The 21,241-nt window shown below is 57.2% G+C and overlaps 2 protein-coding genes across 2 annotated transcripts; one reads left to right on the top strand and one right to left on the bottom strand.

Annotated features, from left to right (window-relative positions):
- The first annotated feature begins 2,326 nt into the window (after positions 1–2,326).
- Positions 2,327–3,626, top strand: LOC108444590 (keratin, type II cytoskeletal 2 epidermal-like). The gene is made up of 3 exons (XM_017733369.1): positions 2,327–2,527; positions 2,701–3,034; positions 3,296–3,626. The coding sequence occupies exons 1-3, from the start codon at positions 2,363–2,365 to the stop codon at positions 3,586–3,588; spliced, it is 792 nt and encodes a 263-aa protein (XP_017588858.1). The 5' UTR covers positions 2,327–2,362; the 3' UTR covers positions 3,589–3,626.
- Positions 3,627–5,577: 1,951 nt separating this feature from the next.
- Positions 5,578–16,165, bottom strand: LOC103614949 (keratin, type II cytoskeletal cochleal). The gene is made up of 9 exons (XM_008632950.2): positions 15,315–16,165; positions 14,381–14,589; positions 11,882–11,942; positions 11,160–11,255; positions 10,314–10,478; positions 9,741–9,866; positions 8,165–8,385; positions 7,619–7,653; positions 5,578–6,747 (listed from the first exon to the last, which is right to left on the bottom strand). Exons 1-9 carry the CDS (start codon positions 15,699–15,701, stop codon positions 6,560–6,562), a joined length of 1,488 nt encoding a protein of 495 aa, XP_008631172.1. The 5' UTR covers positions 15,702–16,165; the 3' UTR covers positions 5,578–6,559.
- Between the last annotated feature and the right edge of the window lie 5,076 nt (positions 16,166–21,241).

Raw genomic sequence — 21,241 nt, forward strand, 5'->3', positions numbered from 1 at the left:
CTGCCAGGTGTGCCAAGAGCAGGAACATGTCCCACTGCTGGGGCATCAGCACTGGCTTCCACAAGCAGTTCACCATGGGATACCTGGGAAAGGACCCACAGGGACCATCCAGTCCAACCCCCGGCCCTGCACAGACACCCCAAAATCCCACTCCATGCCCAAGGGCATTGTCCAGACATTCCTCGAGCTGTGGCAGCCTCGGGGCTGTGCCCATTCCCTGGGGAGCCTGTTCAGTGCCCAACCACCCTGATCTCCAGGCTGACCCTCCCCTGGCACAGCTCCAGCCACTCCCTGGGTCCTGTCCCTGGTCCCTGGAGTAGAGATGGGAGCTGTCCCTTGGGATGAAGCCACTGTGCCCGATGAGTCTCCCCTCAGTCTCCTCTTCCCCAGCTGGCCAAACCAAGTGACCTCAGCTGCTCCTCATGTGGGTCCTCCAGACCCTTCACCATCATCTTCACAATCCTCATCCCATTTCCCATTTTCCTTTCTGGGATTCAGGTTTGGATCCTGGAGCAGCAGAAGTAGGTGCTAGAGACCAAGTGGAGCTTCCTGCAGAGTCACAGTGAGTGTGGGCATGCTCAGGGCTTGTATCTGGAATTTGAGGGAGAAACTGAGAGCCCTCAGGAAGAGCTGAGCCCAGTTACAAACAGGCCTGAGAGCAGCAAAGCTGGGTTTGGAAATCAACAGGAAAACGTGAGTAAAAACCGGAAAAATGCAAGTTCAGGGCTCAAAATGTTGCTTGAAATTTGTTAACAGGCAGAAACACAGGATTCTTAGGGTAGTAAATGGTTCCCAGAGAACTTGTAGGTGGAGATGAAGTAGATTCACCTCCAGTAGATTCCACGGTGGAGTGAAGAAGATGGAAAGACCTCCCAGGATCTCAGTACAGAAAGCAACATCCATATTTAAAGATACATGGAGGAAGCAGAATATCCCTGTTCCACATTTGCTTTCTCACCTTCCTGACTCAGAAATTCAGATTTCCAAGTGTTCAGCAGCTATTTGAGGTCTCACAAAAGTAGTTCTGCTGCAGAAACCTCTCTGAAAACACATTTGTTTTCCCACGAGCTACAAAACGAGCGAAGTATCCCAAAACACTGTCTGGGGAGAGGGAAAAAAATCAGCTTCATTTGTTTCACTTGTGGCCTGAAGGAACTCAGAGAAAGAGGGAATTGTGCTGAACTCCAGCAAAACCTCCCATTTTCCCACACAGGTCCGGGGATGAGCAGAGCCTGCGGACACATGCCCAGGAGGAGCTACTTGTCCTGTGGAAGGTGAGCGAGGGACTCACTGGCTGAACTTTCCCCTCCTGGTTCGGGTTTTTGGGTGGTTGTGGTGACTTCTTTCCCTGAGGCAGCACAGGAAACAAGTACAAGCAGAAGCTGGGTTTGCTCAAACTCCAGACCCCAAATCCCAGGAGCTGGAGCGTGGTCACGGCACCGACCCTGAGGGCAGCCCTGAGTCTGCTCTCCCTCCAGAATTCCTCTTTCCATCCCCAGTGTGTCTCCAGGACACAGAGAGAGTTCTCTTGGACAAAGCCGGGCTGGAAGCCAAGGGGGGAAGGCTGAAAGAAGAGGGTGAATTCCTGAGAATGTTCTACAAAGAGGTGAGCGGCTTCGCCAGGGCTCCAGCAGTAATTCCCATTTCCCAGCTGGGTTTAGAAGCAGATTATCCTGGGGGAACAGGGCGTGACCCAGGGCTCACGGGTGATTCATTGTGAAACCATCACCGCAAAGGGGTGGACTGGATGGTGGGGGGGGCACCAGTTTGGGGCTGGACTGGGTGCGCAGCACGAGCAGCCCATGTCCCCACCAGGAGCTCCACCGGCTGCAGGCCCAGATCCCGGACACGTCTGTGGTCCTGCAGAGGGGCAACAGCTGAGATCCACACCTGGATGGAACCATTGAGGACATGAGGGCTCGGCACAGGGACATCGCCTGCAGGAGCTGGGCACGAGCCCTGGCCCGGCAGGAAAACAAGGTGAGAACACCTGGAAAGGGCGGGGTGGGGCCCAGCTCTCCTCAGAACAACTTCAACCCCACAGAAACACCCCCATCCTCCCTGATCTGCTCTGGTTTAACTCAAGATGTCTTTTGGGCTATGCAACAGCACCTTTTGAGCTGTTTTGTCCATGAGACAAAGAACAGCCTTAAGCAGAGGGAGGGAAGATTTAGATGGGATATTGGGCAGGAATTCCTCCCATTCCACACCTGTGAGGGTGGGGAGGCCCTGGAATGGATTTCCCAGAGCAGCTGTGGCTGCCCCTGGATCCCTGGCAGTGCCCAAGGCCAGGCTGGACATTGGGGCTTGGAGCAGCCTGGGACAGGGGGAGGTCCCCCTGCCATGGCAGGGGGGGGACAGGATGAGCTTCCAACCCAAACCATTCCATGATCGTGATTTGAGTTGGAGGAGCTCAGTCGTCACAGGCAGAAACACGGAGAGCTTGAGAGAGGCGAAATCCAGGACAGCTGAGCTGGCACAGATGGTCCAGAGACTGGAGGGAGAAATCAGGATCACCAAGGGCCAGGTGAGCACAGCCATGTGTGGGAATTGCTGCTCCTGAGAATTCCACAGCCATCGCTCCTGGTGCTGGAGCAACTTGTAAAGGCTCTTCAGGAGCTGCTGCTGCACCCAGGGCTGAGACAGCCCCACTCCTGCCATCCCTGACGGCCAGGACCGGCCGTGTCCCATTCCATGCAGAGTGCCGAGCTTGGGGCCGCCGCGGCCAACACGGAGCAGTTTGGGGAAAGCACCGTCATGGATGCAAAGGACAAACTCTCCGAGCTGGAAGCGGCTCTGGAAAAGGCCGAGGCTGACCTGGCTCTGCAGCTCTGTGAGTTCCGGGAGCTGAGGAACCTCAAGCTGGCCCTGGCCATGGAGATTGTCACCTTCAGGGAGCTGCTGGAGGGCGCAGAGAGCAGACGGGGGACAGAACTCCAGGACTCCTCAGCTGCTTCCATTCCGTGGGCTGGGAGGGAAAACTCCTGCACAGAGCAGTCCCAGAGCTGTGAATCCACCAGGCAGTCCTGCACAGGTCAGCTCATCCCATCCCAACAGAGCTGCAAACGCACCCCAGGAGCCAATCCCACTGTCCCGACCGTGCAATACAGGATCGGGCTCCCACTGGAGGCCAAAGGGGTTGGAATTTTCAGACAATAACGGGACCCTGTTCCCACTGCTCCTTGGGGAAGGTGCATTCCCATCAACACCTGTAAGCTGGAGGATTCACCTACCAAAATCCGCCTTTTCTCCAAGGAATTTCCTAAGCTGGATTCCTTTTCTCTGCCTTTTGCAGCCACTTTCCACTCCCAGCGAGGTCTCTCCTACGTCCCAAAGGTTTGGAATTTGGATTTGGAAGTGCCCCAGGATCAGCACCCAGAAATTCCCACAGCACCAGCAGGGCTGGGGTTGGAGCAGTGGAATCTGAGCAGCAGGAGCAGCAGCAGCTCCCACGGGAAGGGTGTCCAGGAAGAACTGTGGCTCATGGCAGTGCTGGGAACAAAGCCCCACATTTCCCATTACATGGAGACACAAAAGGGTCTTTTCCATGCTCAAGATTTTTGTTATTTCTTCTGGGGAATCCAGTAGAAAGAAAGGCTAAAATCCCTCGTCACTCCCATTAAAACCAGATCCTTCGGTGTAGTTCCCTTGTCCTTCCATTCCCACAAGAGCAGGGATTGCAATGAGGTGGGAGGGAGGGGAGGCAGCTCCTTGTCCCAGGACCTGACCCGGTTCTGCTCAGCTCATTGGGGTGATCCTCCAGCAAAGGCATCCCAACCCCCATCCCATCCCATCCCAACCCAACCCACCCCATCCCATCCCACCCTATCCCATCCCATCCCATGGGAAAGGTCCTCTCCTTGCGGTGCTGCCCTTTATAACCTCACCCAGCCAATCAGGCTTCCCAGGATGGGAGTTTCCCCCTTCCCACACCTCACTCTCCCCTGCTCAGGGGAGCTGAGCCCAGGCCCTGCTGCTTTCAGGCCATTTCATTCCTTTGAAGCATCAGATGAAAGTGTCAACCAGGACTTGATGATCTTTAACAATTCCCTGAGTCAACCTTGGAGCAGGGTTCCCAATATCCCATCCATCCCTGCCCTCAGGAAGCCATTCCCTGTGTCCTGTCCCTCCATCCCTTGTCCCCAGTCCCTCCCCAGCTCTCCTGGAGCCCCTTTAGGCCCTGCAAGGGGCTCTGAGCTCTCCCCAGAGTGAGGTGAACGCCCCCAGCTCTCCCAGCCTGGCTCCAGAGGGGCTCCAGCCCTGGAGCAGCTCCAGGGTCTTCTCTGGATCTCTGCAGCAGCTCCAGGTCCTCCCTGTGCTGGGCCCCAGGGCTGGGGCAGCTCTGCACGTGGGGTCTCACCTGAGCACAGGGGCAGAGGGGCAGAACCCCCCCTCCCCCCTGCCCACGCTGGGGCTCAGCCCAGGCTCGGGGGTCTCTGGGCTGGGGCAGGTCCAGCTCTCAGCCCCGGCAGCCCCTGCCCTCGGCCCTGTTAAACCTCGGGAGATCCCCACAGGGCCCTGCTCCAGCTTGTCCCGGTCCCTCGGGATGGCCCTGTCCTTCAGGGGTGTCCCTGACCCTCAGCTCGGTGTCACCTGCGCAGGTCCCTCAGGGTGGCCCTGTCCTTCAGGGGTGTCACCTGCAGCCCCCCAGACCAACCGCCCTTCCCAGGTCCTGGCACCCAAAAATTCAAGGAGCAGCACTGGAGCCCTTGGGAATCCCTGGTAATGCGCAGAGACCACAATTCCCCCCACAAGTACCCAAAACCACACAGTTCCTGCCCAAGCGTCCCAAAGCCACCCAAAGGATGACAATCGGTGGCACCTTCTCCCCAAACTGGCTCAGAACAGATCAGGTGGGGGGTGCTGGGCCGTGGGGGGCTGGGTGAGAGGCAGTGGCAGAATCTGTCAAGGATTCATCCCATCCCAGAGGAATCAGCATTCCCAAGTGACCCCAAAGCCTCTGGCCCCAGCTCCACAGAGCTGCAGCTCCAGCCAGGGTTTGTCCCCCCTGGGCTGGGAGAGGCACAACCTGCCCTGGGATGGGCCCAGCTGCCCCGGAGCCCCACAAGGAATTGTGTCCTTGTTCCGGATGACCCAGATCCCCTCTCCCAGCTCCAAGGAGGCTCAAACATTCCCATGAGGGAGCCGGGGCTGGGAGAGGGACACAGGATCGTGGCAAAGCTGGAAACAAAGCTCCCCACATTTCCCTGGGACACAAAAGGGTCTTCTCCAAGCTCAGGATTTTTGTTGGGTTTTTCCAGGGAATCCAGGAGCAAGAAGGGCTAAAATCCCTCTCCTCCCTCCCATTAAAACCAGATTCCATTTCAGACCTGAGCTCAAACCACGACTGAGAAAACTCCCCCCGTCCCTCTGCCCAGACTTCAGGCAGGAAAAATCCAGCCCGGAATGAGCTGTGCAGCAGCAAACCCCAAACCCCAAACCCCAAACTGTGCCCAGGGCCTGCTCCAGGTGACAGAGCTGGGGCGGGCTCCAGACACGACAGGAAGTGATCCCTGGATATTTTCCAGAGCTCCTGAGCATCCAGGGCAGCACGAAGAACTTGGCTAAGACTGGACATGCAGCTAAAAGGGAAACTTTATTAAAGGACTCATGAGAGACACAAAAAGCATAAAAATCCAACCCAAACCACAGTGCCAGGACAGGGCTGAACATCAGCACAACAACTGGGAGCAGGTCCTTGCAGTTATTGCCCTAAAAACTCTTCCTACTGCAGTAACAACAATTTCCCTGGCATGTTGAAGACCCATTTTGGCAGGAACAAGGAGTTTTTGGAATGGGGCATCAACTGAACCCTCACTGCAGGAGACTCCAGATATCACTAAATACCCTTAAACAGGGGGTGGTAAACAGAGACACCCAAAAATAGGGAATTGATCTCCCATTTCAGTGGGACACGTGGAATTTGAAGCAGTTTTAGATCCCTCAAGCTTTGGGCTTCATTTAAGGAGAGGGAAAGGGTGGGGGAGGTTCTTGAGGAGTTATTTTGCTACAAACAGCTGGGAATCAATCTGTCAGTGCTGCCTTTGGTCAGAAACAGCTCCAGTCAGAGGAGAATGTTGAACCCCCACCCTGAGCCCATCTCCACAGAAAATAAGGGCAGACCCAAACCTGTTTTCTTCCTGGTATATTTAAAAAACCCAACCCAGGGTGAGCCCTCGGTGGGGGCTGAGGAGCCTGAGGGATTGGAGTCTTCCAAATCCTGTCAGGAGGGAGAGAATCTTCTGGTCTTTTGCAGAAACGTGGGATTTGCCTTTCCAAGGGTGAAATCCAGCCCGGAGCAGGGGGGTACCAAGCACAAGGGTAACAGCAGGGATACCCCACCTGCATCCCGGGATAAATTTCACCCCTTCAGGCTTGATCCTGCTCCCAGAGGAATGGTTCAACTCCAGGAGTGCAGGATCAAGCCCAGGCAGGGCAGGGGCAGGGCCTCAGCACTGCAGGAGTTTTGCAGCCAATTCATCCTACAAAAGGCACCAAGACTTTTTTTCCATCGTTTCCCTCTCTCGGGTGCTGGGAGTGCCGAGCTCCATCCTTGGAGTTACTTCCTGATGCTTCTCCGGCTGGACGAGGTGGTGGTGATGGTGTAGGACTTGGAGGAGCCTCCAGAGGAGAATCCGAGCGCCCCGCTGCCCATTCCCGATCCCAGGCTGAGGGCGCCTCCAATCCCTCCTCCCAGGAGAGCGCTGGAGCTGGAATATCCGCCCCCGCCACTGGAGCTGACCATGGCTGGGATGGGAGAGGAGCAAAGGGAACGTGAGCACCTGGAACCTGCACCCAGCTGGGCACCCTCAGGAAAGGCTCCGATGGGATCATGGAACGGTTTGGGGGTGAAGGGACCCTAAAGCCCATCAGAGCCACCCCTGCCATGGGCAGGGACACCTCCCACCATCCCAGGCTGCTCCAAGTCCCCTCCAGCCTGCCCTTGGGCACTTCCGGGGATGGGGCATCCTCTTGGATGTCTTGGAAATCCATTCCAGGGCTTCCCCACCCTCACAGGGAAGAATTTCTTCCCAATATCCCATCTAAACCTCCCCTTTTTCAGTTTAAAGTCCTTCCTTCTTGTGTTCCCACTCCATCACCCAACCTGGCTCAGGATCCCCTGAGCTTGGAGAACACATGGAGAACCCCTAGAAAATCCATGGAGAATCCCATTTCACAAACACCCTCAGCTCATCTCCTGGTGCCCCAAAGCTGTGGGAATGGGGGCCCTTCCCAGCAGAAATTAAGTGGCTGGAAATTGGAGCCGCTGGTTTGGAGCATCCCTGAGAGAGCAGCTCCTGCCCAGGTGAGGATCCAACACTTCCCAAGCTGCACAAACACCCTCTGCCATCACCAATTCCCAAGGCAGGGAATGCATTTCCCAGCAGTGCTTTTCTATCCGTGTCCAAATGGGGGAAAGGAAGATCAGCGCTGCCCCAAGCGCAATTCCGCCCGGATGAGTCGAGGCTGAGCTCGGGATGGAGCCCCAGCACCACCCCCAGCTTCAGGGTGCTCCCACTAAGGAGGGGCTGAACTGGGTGAACTGGGGCACACTGAGCCCCCTTTTCCATGGGTTTAGAATGAGGTGGAACCGCTACAAACAACAAAATCCACTCACAGATGTTGACGTTGCCAACTCCATCCCCAGCCAACCTGTTGGAAAAGACGAAGGGAAAAGGAGGGATCAGACCCAGCTTTCCTTGGGCCTCGGGGTTCAGGAGGAGGACAAAGGCTGGGATTTACTACTCCAGCTGTACCTAATCCCAGGAAGAGCCCTGGGCCCCCAGGCTTTGTCCAGCCCTGCACTGACCAGCTCTGTTATCCCCATGGCGGGGGGGACAGAGCACAGAAGTTCTGTCCTAACTCCACAGGGATTTCCACTTGGAAATGTTCTGCCATAGCACAGAACATGATGGAAACCAACTTTTTCCTTCTTTGCTTATTTTCCCTGGGTTTTTTTCCTCAGAATTTGCCAGTTTGGCTCTTCAGCCAAAGCGTTTCCAGGACCAGAACTCAGTTTTTCAAAGGCTTCCTTGCCTGCATTTCATTGTGGAAATGGGAATTGGGCTCTCACAGAGTCCCCAGGCAAAGGCAGCAAAGGGCTGGATCCTTCCTGGGGGGAACACAGGGAATCTTTGCTCACCACCACCCCACCCATCCTCACCTGCTCTCCTCGCCCTCCAGCAGCTTCCTGTAGGTCGCGATCTCGATGTCCAGGGCCAGCTTGACGTTCATGAGCTCCTGGTATTCCCGGAGCTGCCGGGCCATGTCGGCCTTGGCTTTCTGCAGAGCGGCCTCCAGTTCCTCCAGCTTGGCCCTGGCGTCCTTGAGGGCCATCTCCCCGCGCTCCTCGGCCTCGGCCACGGCCGCCTCCAGCTTCGCTCGCTGCGGGGATGGAGCGGCCACGGCAGGGGGCTCCTGATCCCTGGAGGGGGATCCTGCACCCCAAACCTCTGGCTCTGCTGCCCAGCCCCCTTCGTGGATCTGGAGCCCAGCTGGATCCCTGGGACTTCATCCCTGCCTGTTTTTTTGGGCACTGGATGGAGATGGAAACTCATCTCCTTCCAGGTCTCCCAGAAGGAAGACCAGGTTTCTGTCCACTGGCTACGCTTTTTTCAGGTGATCCTCAGCTTCCCAGTCCCCCACATCCCACAGATCCCTTGGGGTTCACCAAAGCTCAGGTTTTCTCTCCCGATTTCCCTGGAGCTTGTTGAGAGCCGGGCAGTCTCCGGCCAACTGAGTGGGCGGGTGTGGACTGGACCACACCTGGAGCTACCAAACACCCAGACCCAGCCCAAGACCAGCCCTGTGGGACCCCAGGGAGCCCCCATCTGTGCCCCCACAGCTCCCAAGCCACCGTGCTTGGCAGGAAGGGCTCCAAAGAGGCTTTGTGCTCCCATCCATTGTCCACGGGAGCTGCTGCCGGGCAGCTCTTGGCTTCTGCCAGAGCCTCCCTGCCCTGAAACCAAATATTCCGGGATGAATCACTGGGCTTATCTGGAGCGCTGGGAGCTCCAGGCCAGGCCTGAGCCACGGCCCTGATAAAGCGATAAAACCCCAGTGAAAGCAAACAGAGCTCCCCAAATCCCTGTGTGTGCCCAAAGATGGTGTTCTCTGCTGGGCAAAGGGAGTGGACAGTGATCCCAGGAACAGCAGGGCACAAGGATTGTGTGGGGGCCCCTCTGTGTTCCAGGGGCGATTTCCACTTGTCCTCCCCCAAATCCACCTTCCTGGCAGGGTCACCCTGCTCCCAGTGCTCCTCCTCCCCAGCAGAACTGAAACCCTTCAGGACGAGCAGTGCAGCCACCCTGGAATGGTTCTTACAGACCATGGAATTGCAAAGGTTGGGAAAGATCTCCGAAATCACCGCGTTCAAGGTGTTGTGTGACACCCAGAGCCCTGACATGTTCCTAACATCACAGAAGGTCTGGATTTGGAAGGGACGCACAAGGACCATCATGGCTCGGCACATGACAGCCCTAAAAATCCCCCTAACCCTGAAATTCAACACCTGGCAGCGCTGTCCAAACGCTCCTGGAGCTCTGGCAGCCTCGGGGCCGTGCCCATTCCCTGGGGAGCCTGGGCAGTGCCCAGCACCCTCTGGGGAAGAACCTTTCCCTGATCTCCAACCTAAACCTCCCCTGGCACAGCTCCAGCTGCTCCCTCAGATGCTGTCCCTGGTCCCCAGAGGGATCCCAGTTCCGGGGCTGGAGAAGGGCAGGAGAGGGGCCGCTCCTCACCTGGGCTTTGGCATTCTCGATCTCCCCCTGGAGCCTCTGGATGGCCCTGTTGATCTCCGTGATCTCGTTCTTGGTGTTCCTCAGGTCGTCCCCGTGTTTCCCGGCTGTCACCTGCAGCGCCTCATACTGGGACAGAGCAGCGGGACACAGCGTGATGGGGTGAGGATGGCAGTGAATGAACGGGATAGAGCCCCCCCCCATGGCACAGGGGCCACAGGTGCTTACAGAGCTGGAGATCAGGGAATCATGGAATGGTTTGGGTGGGAAGGGACCTTAAAGCCCATCCAGTGCCACCCCTGCCATGGCACGGGCACCTTCCACTGCCCCAGGCTGCTCCAAGCCCCAATGTCCAGCCTGGCCTTGGGCACTGCCAGGGATCCAGGGGCAGCTTCCCTGGGAAATCCATTCCAGGGCCTCCCCACCCTCACAGGGAGGAATTCATTCCCTCTGGCAGTGGGACGCCATTCCCTGTGTCTCATCACTTCAGGCCCTCTCCAGCTCTCCTGGAGCCCCTTTAGGTGCTGCAAGGGGCTCCAAGGTCTCCCTGGAGCCTTCTCCCCTCCCAAAGCTCACCTTGCTCTGGTACCAGGACTCGGCCTCGGCGCGGCTCCGGTTGGCGATCTCCTCGTACTGCGCCTTCACCTCAGCGATGATGCTGTCCAGGTCCAAGTTCCGGCTGTTGTCCATGGACAGCACCACCGAGGTGTCGGAGATCTGGGCCTGCAGCTCGTTAAGTTCCTGCAGGAAAACCAAGCCCATTAATCAGCGAGGTTTCAGGGCCCCTCTTTTGGAAGCCAATTAAAAAGGGAAACCAAGGAGAGAAGGGAAAGGGAGGCAGATAAGAGGAATTTTATCAATATAATCATTAATTAGGAGAGAACCAACCTTGCAAAGCCCAGAGCAACAACCAACAGCAGAGCTGGAACTGCTTATCCCTGCTTTGGCTGCTTATCCCACTGTCACCCCATTCCTTAGACAACAGCCCAGCTGGCTGCAGAACCTGGAGGGGCCAAATTCCAGCACCTCTCCCAAGGATGTGTCCAGCTCAGGCAATCCCTGATCTTGCCAACAACGGGGCGGAGGAAGGAGCCTGGAACAGCCGCTTTCCTTCATTCCTCTCCCACAGCACCACCTCCCCCAGCACCAAATCCCCGCTAACCACTCGTTTTCCTTGTTTTCATGCAAACAGCATCCCAAATAGAATGTCTGTCCCGTTATGTCTGCAATCCATCCACCCCACATCCCAGACAGGGAGAAGTCCGTGTGACAATCCATGGGGATTCAGAGGAATCGCTTCCCTTGCAGGTTTAGTTTTGCTCATGGAAGGAAAGACTCCATGAACCCATCGCGTGTCCCACGTTCATTTTCCCAGCCAGCATTCCCTGTTCTCCCCCTCTGAAGGAGCAGAAGGGTCCTCACCGCCTCATGGAAAGCCCTCAGGAAGTTGATCTCATCCGTTAGCGCATCCACCTTGGCCTCCAGCTCCACCTTGTTCATGTAGGCAGCATCCACATCCTGGAAAAACAAGGGATAACCCACTGAGACTGGGGAGCTTGGATGTCTGAGCCCACCCAGCCTCTGGTGGCTTCCACAAGAGAGTCCCCAAACCAGCTCCGGTGTCCCAGTGACACCCCAGGGGCAACAATTCATCTCCCAGGCCACTGAACGCTGCTGGAGTGCAGGTCCTGAGAGTCCTGGGAATCCCCTGGATCCCCGTTCGTAAGTTCAGTGTCAGGTTGGACATGGAGACCTCAGGAAAGATCCTAAAGAAAGATCTGGCATCATCTCCAACACCTCTGGCATCCAACACCGCTTCCCTGCGTGTGTGGAGACCTCAGGGCCTCCCCTGAGCTGCCTTTGGCAGGTGTGGGATGGAATTCTGCCCCTCAGAGCTTCAGCAGAGCTGGAGGAAACTGCGAGTAAGGCAAAGAGCGAACTGCGAGTTGGGGAAATGGGGAGGAAGGGCTGATGATCAATCCCAGGGAAAAGCTGTGGCTGCCCCATGCCTGGAAGTGTCCAAAGCTGGACGGGGCTCGGAGCACCCTGGGCCCACAGAAGGTGTCCCTGCAGGGGTGGGCAGGGGATGGACTTTAAGGTCCCTTCCCACCCAAGCCCTCTGAGGATTCCCTGACCCACGGTACCTTCTTGAGCACCACGAACTCATTCTCAGCCGCCGTGCGCTTGTTGATCTCATCTTCGTACCTGCCAAAAAAGAGGGATTTTTGTGAAGTTAGAGCCTGGATAAAAGGAAAAACATGCCAGTGGAACGTTATCCCAGTTCTCTTCCCCATCCCTCCATTTCTTGGGAGCCAGCCCAGCAATTCCCCAAGGCCGGTGTGCCGGAGGTGCCCCAGGTCCGCTCTGGAGGAGCTGCTCCACACCACCACCACCACCTGGAGAGCATCCCCTCCCTGCCTTCCGTAACCCCGGAAATTCCTGTGCTTCAGAAGATTCCTGCTCCTCCTTCGGGGAGGGCCCAGGCTGTGCCCCCACCAACCCTTCAGGGAGCCAGTACAAAGCAGGAGAGACACAAACAGATCCCACAAACTCCTCTGGGCTGATCCCAGCACCTGCTGGAGCTGCTTCCACTCTGCACTTCCCTATTCCAGACTGCTGGGAACATTTTGCAGGTGTTGAACACACGGCACTGTCCTGGGAAGAGCCAAAGGTGATCAATTACCCTCATTCTTCTCCAAAGCCTCACCAAATTCCAGTCTTGCTGAGTCCCCTTCTTTAGGAGCTCAGCCTCAGATGAGGGGTTCGCCTGAAATCTCCAAGACTTCACCTAAAGGTCTCCAGCACATAAAAATCCCTCTCCATGGACTTAACAGGACCAGCACTGATTTGCAAACCTGGATCTTGGAGCCCACCTGGACCTGTCTGTGCACTCCCAACCAGCCCAAACCTCCAGCCCCACCCTGCTCTGGGGACCTGGAACCCAAGAGCAGAGCAGGAGGCACTTGGGCTGTTTGGGAATTGTTGTTGCCAGGTTAAGGCTCTTTATTTACATGGGCCCTGCATGGCCAGAGCTGGAATTTGCCTTCCAAAGCAGGAGCTGCTTCACCTTCCCGGCCTCCCTGCCCCTCCCTCCTGCTCCGACCTGGAATCGTGCCCGTCCACACCGGGATCAATGGACGTTGCCCCTTTGGAGGTCAGTGAGGTGCCAGTGCTATTGCAGAGGAATAAATCCCGGGAAATGACGCAGAGGCACCACCTCCGCACACGAGGGATCAGCAGAGAGAGGTAAAAACACTGAATTCTTCTGGAATGGATCATCAAATTCCTCATTTCCTGGGGTCAAGCTGGTCAATGAACTGGTAAACCATGGAATCATGGAATGATTTGGGTTTGTAAGGACCATCCCATCCCACCCCTGCCAGGGCAGGGACACCTTCTGCTATCCCAGACTGCTCCAAGCCCTGGCCTTGGGCACTGCCAGGGATCCAGGGGCAGCCACAGCTGCTCTGGGAAATCCATTGCAGGGCCTCCCCACCCTCACAGGGAGGAATTTCCTTCCTAAATCATCCAGTATTGTCCTGAGACCCCTCTGGAGGCCCAGGACACTCTCAGCCCTCGGCACTGAGCCCCGTGGGCAGCACGATCCCGGCTGGCACCACACCCTCTCCCACTGCAATTCCTGAGTGAGGGGCTGGGTCTCATCCCTGGAGCCTTTCCTCCCCTAAATATCCCCTGGGAATTCCTGTGGAAACCAGACCTACGTAAAAGAGGCCACAAGCACCCCCAGAGCACATCACGGTTTAGGTTTTCCATTTATAAATGAGATTTTCTCCATATAAATGGGGAGAAGCAGGTTCTGCATTCCAGTTATTGCATCCTAATTCTGCTCCTAATTCCTGCTTCCCTTCTCTCAGCACACAGAGGGTTTGGCTTCCCATGGATCTGTAGGCTGAAGGAATAAATCCATGAGTCCATGGATTGAATCCATGGGAAATGTAACCAAGCTTTGGGGTTTCATCCCTCTGGGTGCAAACCAGCTCCTTGCAGAGATCCCAAGGCCGGCTGCGGATGAAATAACGGAGACGCAATAACCGGGCAGGGCTGGGGGAGCATCGTTCCCGAGCATCTCCTCAGGAATCTCTGGGTGTTGCCTCTCCCTAAACACACCCCGGGATTATCAGCTCTGTTTGTTTGCAGTTCCTGCCTGATCCAGTTTGCCAGCTCCGTCCTATTCTTCCCTTCCCTTCTCAGAGGCATTTCCCGCTGGGCTGGGACAAAGGCCACCTTTCTTCTGGGGCTCCTCCCAGGTGACACTGAAAAGTCACTGAAGAATTGCAGGGCAGCTGCCCCATTCCCTGCCCAGGGAATGAGCCAGGAGCTCCTGCGGAACTCTCGGGGCTCCGGCCGCCCCGAAGAGCCACGTGTGACCCTGAGGAGGCCCCAAAACACCACTTCCAACCCTGATGAGGCCCCAAAGCAAAGCCAAGGGGACGGGGGCACTGGCCCAGGCAGGAACAAGGTGCCAGAAACAACGAGCAAGAAGAATCCAGGCAGCTCCCCTGGACTAAACACCTCATTCCTGGCCAGGAAACATCTCCATCCCTGGCAGGGGAGCCGGGGACATCCGTGCCCAGCCCTGCTGGCAGCTTCACCACCCTGCCAGGGGGACACTGATACTTTACTTGGTCTTGAAGTCCTCCACAAGGTCCTGCATGTTCTTGAGCTCTCCCTCGAGGCGCCCCTTGTCCGCCAGGAGCCCGTCCAGCTGCCGCCGCAGGTTGCTGATGTAGGCCTCGAACATGGGAGCGATGTTGCTTCGCGTCGTCTTCTGCTCCTGGAGGAGGCTCCACTTGGTCTCCAGCATCTTGTTCTGCTGCTCCAGGAACCGCACCTGGGAGGGACCGCAGGGATCATTTGGGATGGTGGGAGAGAGGGGAGCTTACACTACAGGGGATGGAAGGACTGGGCTGCAGGTGGTAACCCTATCCCAGGAATTGGGGTGCTCGTGGGAAGCACCAGAGGAGGGTCATGGAGACCATGGGGAAGAGGCTGGCTGCTCTGGGACCTGGCTTGTGACCCTGAGGCTTTGGAAGAATTAAAGAAAAGCAGATTCTGCTGGGCTGACACTTGACAGAAACCGGCTCCAGATCTCAAAGCCTCCAATTGCTCCAACTCCAGGGCTGGATTCCTCACATTTTGGGGATGCCAGAGCGGGATTTACACAGGGTCAATTAGTGCAAGAGAGCCAGGTTGTGCAGGGCAGCATAAACACCCAGGGCAGGCCCTGGTTCCAGCTGCTCTCCGGGGACAGCTCCCTCCAGGAGCCTCTTCCTCCCCGGCTTGGGTGCTGGGGTGGGGGTTCAGAGCCTGCACCCCCATTTGGGCAATCCCAGGTGAATCAGGGCTGCAAAGGCAGCCCGAGCAGGGCAAATAGCTGTTCTGTTGGCAATGCCTGCAGGCCTTTAATACATCGAATAATAAGAATTATTTGGCTGCAGTGGGCAAATCCCACCCCGTTCTCCAGGACTGATCCTGAGCCCGTTCGTGATTCAACCAATTCTGGGTCCCAGCTGCCGTTCAGCACCCCCAGAGCTCTGAGCCAGCCCAAGTCCTCACCTTGTCAATGAAGGAGGCGAATTTGTTGTTCAAGGTCTTGATCTGCTCCTTCTCCTCCTTGCGGACCCTCTGGATGGTGGGGTCGATCTCCAGGTTCAGGGGCGTCAGGAGGCTCTGGTTGATGGTGACCTCCTGGATGCCGCCGGGGCTGAGGCTGCCCCCGAACCCCGCCCCCCCGTAGCCATAGCCCGAGCGGACGCGGAAGGAGCTGCCCCCTCCCAGGGAGACCCTCTTGCCGGCAGAGCCCAGGCTGTAGAGGCTGGCCCTGCCAAAGCCGCCGGCGCGGCCGAGGCCGGAGCTGCGGGAGGTGGACACGGAGCTGACCCGCACCTGGCTCAGGGCTGGCCCGGCGGCCGAGCGGGAGCTGAAGGTCACGGAGCGGGACATGGTGCTGCAAGGGCCGGTCGGGATCCCTCAACTCTTCCAAAGCTCAGGGAGGCTGTGCTGGAGCCCAGGGGAGTGAGAGCGCTCCCGCTGCCTCCCCTTTTATCCGTTAGAAAAGCTGGGCTTGGCCCAAGGGCAAAGCAGGGATCATTTTACTGCTCGGAGCTGGGTGTGCCTGGCTGCATTCCCACCCTCCGGCAGGAGAGGGGAAGGGCCGCGGGAAGGGACAGGACACACCTGGCGCCGTGTCCCCGCTCGGTGCCGCCCGTGGGGCGAACGCCGAGCTCTGGCCCCCGTTCCCTACGGATTCCCCGTGCCCAGACGGGGCTGTTGCAACGAGCAGGGGGGACACAGGGAACGCACACGGATTTGGAAGTGCTGCGGGCGGGTTCTCCCCTGGGCACGGCCCAAAGCTGATAAAGGGGCCCCGGCGCCAGGTCCTGCCTGTTTAATATAAACCAGAGCACTGCCCGGGCCCTGCCAGCGGCACCAGAGCCCGCCCGCCCGCCCGGGGGGATCTGTTCGCCCTTCCCTCTCCTGCTAAACCCTCAAATAAACCCTTAAAACCGAGGGGGGTAAGGAGGGTTGCATCCCACCCAACGTTTAGTCCCCACTCAAACGGAGACAGGAATAAAATCCTGGTTTAACGTTCTGGGTCCCTGCTTGAATTCTGGGGTTCTGTGAAGAAAAAGCAGAGAAAAAATTGGGTTTCAGGGCTTTCAGCATTTCCAAATAGTCCCAGCAAGCCTCAGCTCTTGGCTATCAGGTCGTAAATTCCCCAGGAGATTTCAAAGTCTGGCCTGAAAGTGTCACTCTTCAGCTTTTCTGTCCCCAGGACAGGGAGATAAGGCTGGCTGCAAACTCAGCCTGCTCAGAATCCACCCCTCCTGCTCTGGGGGAGAGGAGAAGCCCGGCTGCTACGGGAAATTCTCTTTTTAAAGAGGGAAAAGGGGGAATTCGAGCCAGGAAGAGAGAGATGGGGCAGGATTCCTGCAGGATTCCTGCCAGTCCTGCACCTGGCTCGGCTCCCATCACAGGCTGGACTCGATGATCTCAGGGTCTTTTCCAGCCTAGATCGATCCTGGGATTATAAAAATAATCCACTGAGTGTAAAAGAAGTGGAGTGTTCCAGACATGCCCTGCACCTCTCCTGGGGCTGGGGGACAGGACAGGGGTCACTCTGTCCATCCACAGAGGCAGTGTCCAGCCTCACACGGACAGGCTGCTCCTGGAACAGCGCCGGGATGTCCCGAGAAAACAGGGATGGAAGCTGAGCGTGGGACCGAGGGTCAGGCAACAACTCCCACCCGGCTCCGGGTGTTACCAGGCTGGGTTCCAGCCGGGATCAGCACACAGGGACTTTTACACACCACGAGAGGCACAGGAGGAGCAGTCCGGGCAGGTGAATCAATCCAGGCAGGTGAATCCAGGCAGGTGAATCCCAGCCTGAATCCCAAAGCTGCTCCCAGCAGCCTCCAGGAATCCCAGTTCGGCACTGGGGCGCTGGACTGCACCCTGCACTTGGGCGAGGGTGAGCCCATCTTCCTCCAAAGCCCAACCTGCCTTCCGTGCACCACGAGCAACCCAGGTGCGATCGGAGCGCCTCATCCCCTGCCCGCTGTTCCCCGTTTTGCTCCCTTCCCCCTGCCAGGTGGATTTTCCCCGGCTGAGCCCCGGCTGAAGCCAGGTGGGGCAGGGCAGGACGTGGCCACCAGAGGTGTCCCAGGCTTTGTTGTGTTGTTGTTCCATGGCAACCCGGGATTGTTCCACAACCGCTCTGACCGGTAAATTCCTCCCAGCCCTCGTGGGTGACCCCAGGGGTTGGGGTTTGGTGGCACCGAGCTCACTTTTGACTTTTTTGGGGAGTGAATTCCCTGCCTGCCACGCTGGGAGCCACATCCCACCTGGCCCTGCACACCCAGGACTGGCTCCGACGCTCCCAGAGCAGCCAAACTCCCACAAACAACCAATCCCTCCATGAATCCTTGGGAAAACAAACCAGGCTCACAATTCCAGCTGGAAAGTGCCAAAAAAAAAAAAATTAACAAAATCAAATATTGTCATGGAAGAGGAAAACCTTTGCAGGTGAGTGAAATTATGTGTTGGGAACGGGTTCTGGTGGGATTTCCACACCTCCTGTGTTATCCCAGGGGATCCCTCCTGCTGCCTGCCTGGACTGCCGTGTTTGGATTGAAAGCGTTTGGGAGCAGGAGCGTCCATAGGTTCTGTTTGCACAGGCCCTGCTGGTGATTCTGATTCCTGATCCAAAGGGCTCTGGCCCTGGATCCCACATCCACTGTCCCCACACCTCGCAGCGTCTGGGCGGGCTCATGGCTGGGGAATGGATGTGGGATATGGGGATCAGTCTCCAGGCTCAGGGGAAGCAGGAGGCTCTGGGAGATGGTGACCTCCGGATGGGGCCCTCGGGGCTGTCAGAATCCCAGAATCCCAGAATGACGGAGGTTGGAGACACCCTCCCAGATCATGGAGTCCATCCTGGGACCGATCCCCAGCACATCGTTATTCCTTGGATAGCTCCAGGCATGGGGACTCCCCCACTGGAGTGCCTGACCATCCTTTCCATGGAAAAGTTCCTCATGATGTCCAACGAAACTCTCCTGACGTCCAGCGGCACTGCCAAGCTCTGATTCCTGCTAAAGCCACCCAAAATCAATGGGAACACAAGAGCACATTTCCCAAGATCCTGAAGATCTCCCAAGGCTGCAATCCCAGATCCCTCTCCCAGGATCAAAGCAGCCTCACTAATCAGAATCTCCAGCTCATCCTAATTCCTGTGAATAGAGACCGGTCCAGAGGGAACTTGTTCTCCTGGGTCCCAAAGGCAGGCGCTGGACGTCACCAGGCAGGACTTGGCCTTGGTGGCCCTTGGGATCCAGCTCAGGATATTCCACGACTAGAGGCACAACCTGATGCACGGATTATCGGGATGAGGTGGCCGTTGATCAGGGTTTTATTGACTCCAGGCCCATTTCCTGTGTCACCAGGCCATAAAGGCAATGGAATGACACAGCTCCAGCCCAGACCTCAGCAACAGGGAGTGCCCTTTCCAGCCTGGCAACAGCTGCTGATCCACAGGGATCACCTGTTCCAAAGGTTGGTGCCTCCTTCCCGCCGGCAGTCGGGGCCCTGTGTCCCAGTGGGTGTCCTTTAACTGGGGCCTGATCCCATGTTCTGCCCCGGCCGCTCCCCAAGCCCTGCAGTGACTCCTGTGAGCCCAGTGGGATTCCCCCAGTGATGGGAATCATGGAATCTTTGGGTTGGAAGGGCCTCAGAGATTATCCAGGGCAATCCCCTGGCACGGACAGGGACAGGGACAGGGACAGGGACAGGGACAGGGACAGGGACACTTTCCACCATGCAGTCACCGCCCTCCCGGTCTTATCCCGCAGGAACGGAACGGCCAAAACCCTCACGGTCCATGAAGCGCCTTTTCCGAGGACCCACGTTCCCTGCCACGGCCTCTCCCTGCTCCAGTGCCTTTGGCAGAGGCCCTTGGATCGTTCAGGCTGCAACTTCATCCGGATTTACTCATGGAAACCACATTTTCCTCCCCTCTTTTCCAGTCCTGCACCGGCACAGGAATCAGGGCTCTGCCAGGTCCAGGCTCACCCAAATGGCTCCAAGGCTTCCAGGAACTCTTCATCCAGGAATTCCTTCTGCTGCAACACAGCAAAACCCAAAAATCAATTATCGCAGGGACCGCTAGGAACAGAATCATGGGATCATGGAATCGTGGAGTGGTTCGGGTGGGAAGGGTCATTAAAGCCCATCCAGTGCCACCACTGCCAGGGGCAGGGGCACCTCCCACTATCCCAGGCTGCTCCAAGCCCTGTCCAGCCTGGCCTTGGGCACCTCCAGGGTTGGGGCAGCCACAGCTGCTCTGGGAAATCCATTCCAGGGCCTCCCCACAGGGAGAAATTTCGTCCTAAATCATTCAATATTCTCCCTAAGTCCCGAGGCCCCTCAGGGTGCCCAGGGCACTGTCTCAGCTTGGCTGGGGTGACAGATCCAGCTCCATGTTCCCAAGGCTTCCCACAAGCTCCAAATTCCCTCCAGGAGCTGCGTTTCACCTCTCCTCTGGCTCTGCCCACTCTGCTGGGCCTGGGAAGTTCTTGGCTCAGCTCTTGGCCACTCCTGGAAGCTGCTGGCCCTGAAATCCATCCCTGGGGAAGAGCTCCCGGAGCTCAGAGCTGCCCACACTTGTCCTGTTTGCTGCAGCCCAAGAAGGCGATCAGCCAAAATCCCAAAGGTTTGGATACAGCACAAAACCAGTCACCAGCACGGCCAGGAACTGGGGAGCAACAACAGGACCCAGGGAACGGCCGGAGCTGCGCCAGGGAGGGTCAGGCTGGATACTGGGAAAAGGTTCATCAGAGGGTGCTGGGCACTGCCCAGGCTCCCCAGGGAATGGGCACGGCCCCGAGGCTGCCAGAGCTCCAGCAGCATTTGGACAGCACTCTCAGGATCGGGATTTTGGGATTGGGGGGATTTTGGGGTGTCCTGTGCAGAGTCAGTTGGAATCGATGATCCTCATGGGTCCCTTTTATCTCAGGTTTTTCCATGATTCTGTGAACTACCTGGACCCCCCCAAGGAGCTGCTCCTGCTGGAATCTCTCCCCCCAGCCCCTTCCAGTGCTCGGTGCAGCAATGGGGCTGCCCTTCCCCCGCGGATGGAGCCCCACGTTCCTCCTGCCCTATTTGCAGAGCAGCTTTTCCACCCCCACTGCTCTGCCCACCGCCAGGAGCTCCTGGACACACCAGGAAACCCAGCCCAGACTGGGATCCTTCCCAGGGATCCTTCCCGGGACATGGAATGTGGCCTGACACATGGAGAAGGTATCCCAGCATCCCAGCCGTGCACTTTCCCCCTCTCCAGCTCAATGGACAAGGGCCTAAAGCTGTTTTTTCCCCTTTCCCCCAAATTACAAGACCTTGTGGTTACAAGAAATCCTGAAGGAATACAGATAAATATAGTTATAATTATGGATAATCATCATTATCTGGATAGTTTTGACATGAAAGTTGAGAGTCCCTCCCACAGCCAAAGCCTTAAGGAAAAACAAACAAACAAATTAAAACTTCAGTTCTCAGTGCTGGGGTGAAACTGCCAGCGCTGGGAATGCTGGGCTCAGTTTTTCTGGGAAGGACACATCTCAGGAGAGGATGGAAAGCTCCTGTTCTCTCCTCACAAAGTCCCGGCTGACTTTGGAGTCTGTTGCTCTGCCCAGGCTCCAAGGGCTGATGGAAGCTCTGCAGATCCTGCCAGGGACAGAGCAGAGCCCAGACACCCTGAGCTACAAACACACGGAATCCCAGGATTCCTGAGGTGGGAAAAGCCCTCCCAGCCCGTCAAGGCCAAGCTGTGCCCGATGCCCACCTTGTCACCAGCCCAGAGCACTCAATGCCACCTCCAGCCCTTCCCTGAACACCTCCAGGGATGGGCACTCCAAAGCTCCCTGGGCAGCCCCTGCCAAGGCCTGAGCACCCTTTCCATGCAGAAATTCCTTCTGCTGCTCAAGATC

Source organism: Corvus brachyrhynchos, unplaced genomic scaffold (assembly GCF_000691975.1).
Source record: "Corvus brachyrhynchos isolate BGI_N302 unplaced genomic scaffold, ASM69197v1 scaffold875, whole genome shotgun sequence".
NCBI classification, from domain to species: Eukaryota; Metazoa; Chordata; class Aves; order Passeriformes; family Corvidae; genus Corvus; species Corvus brachyrhynchos.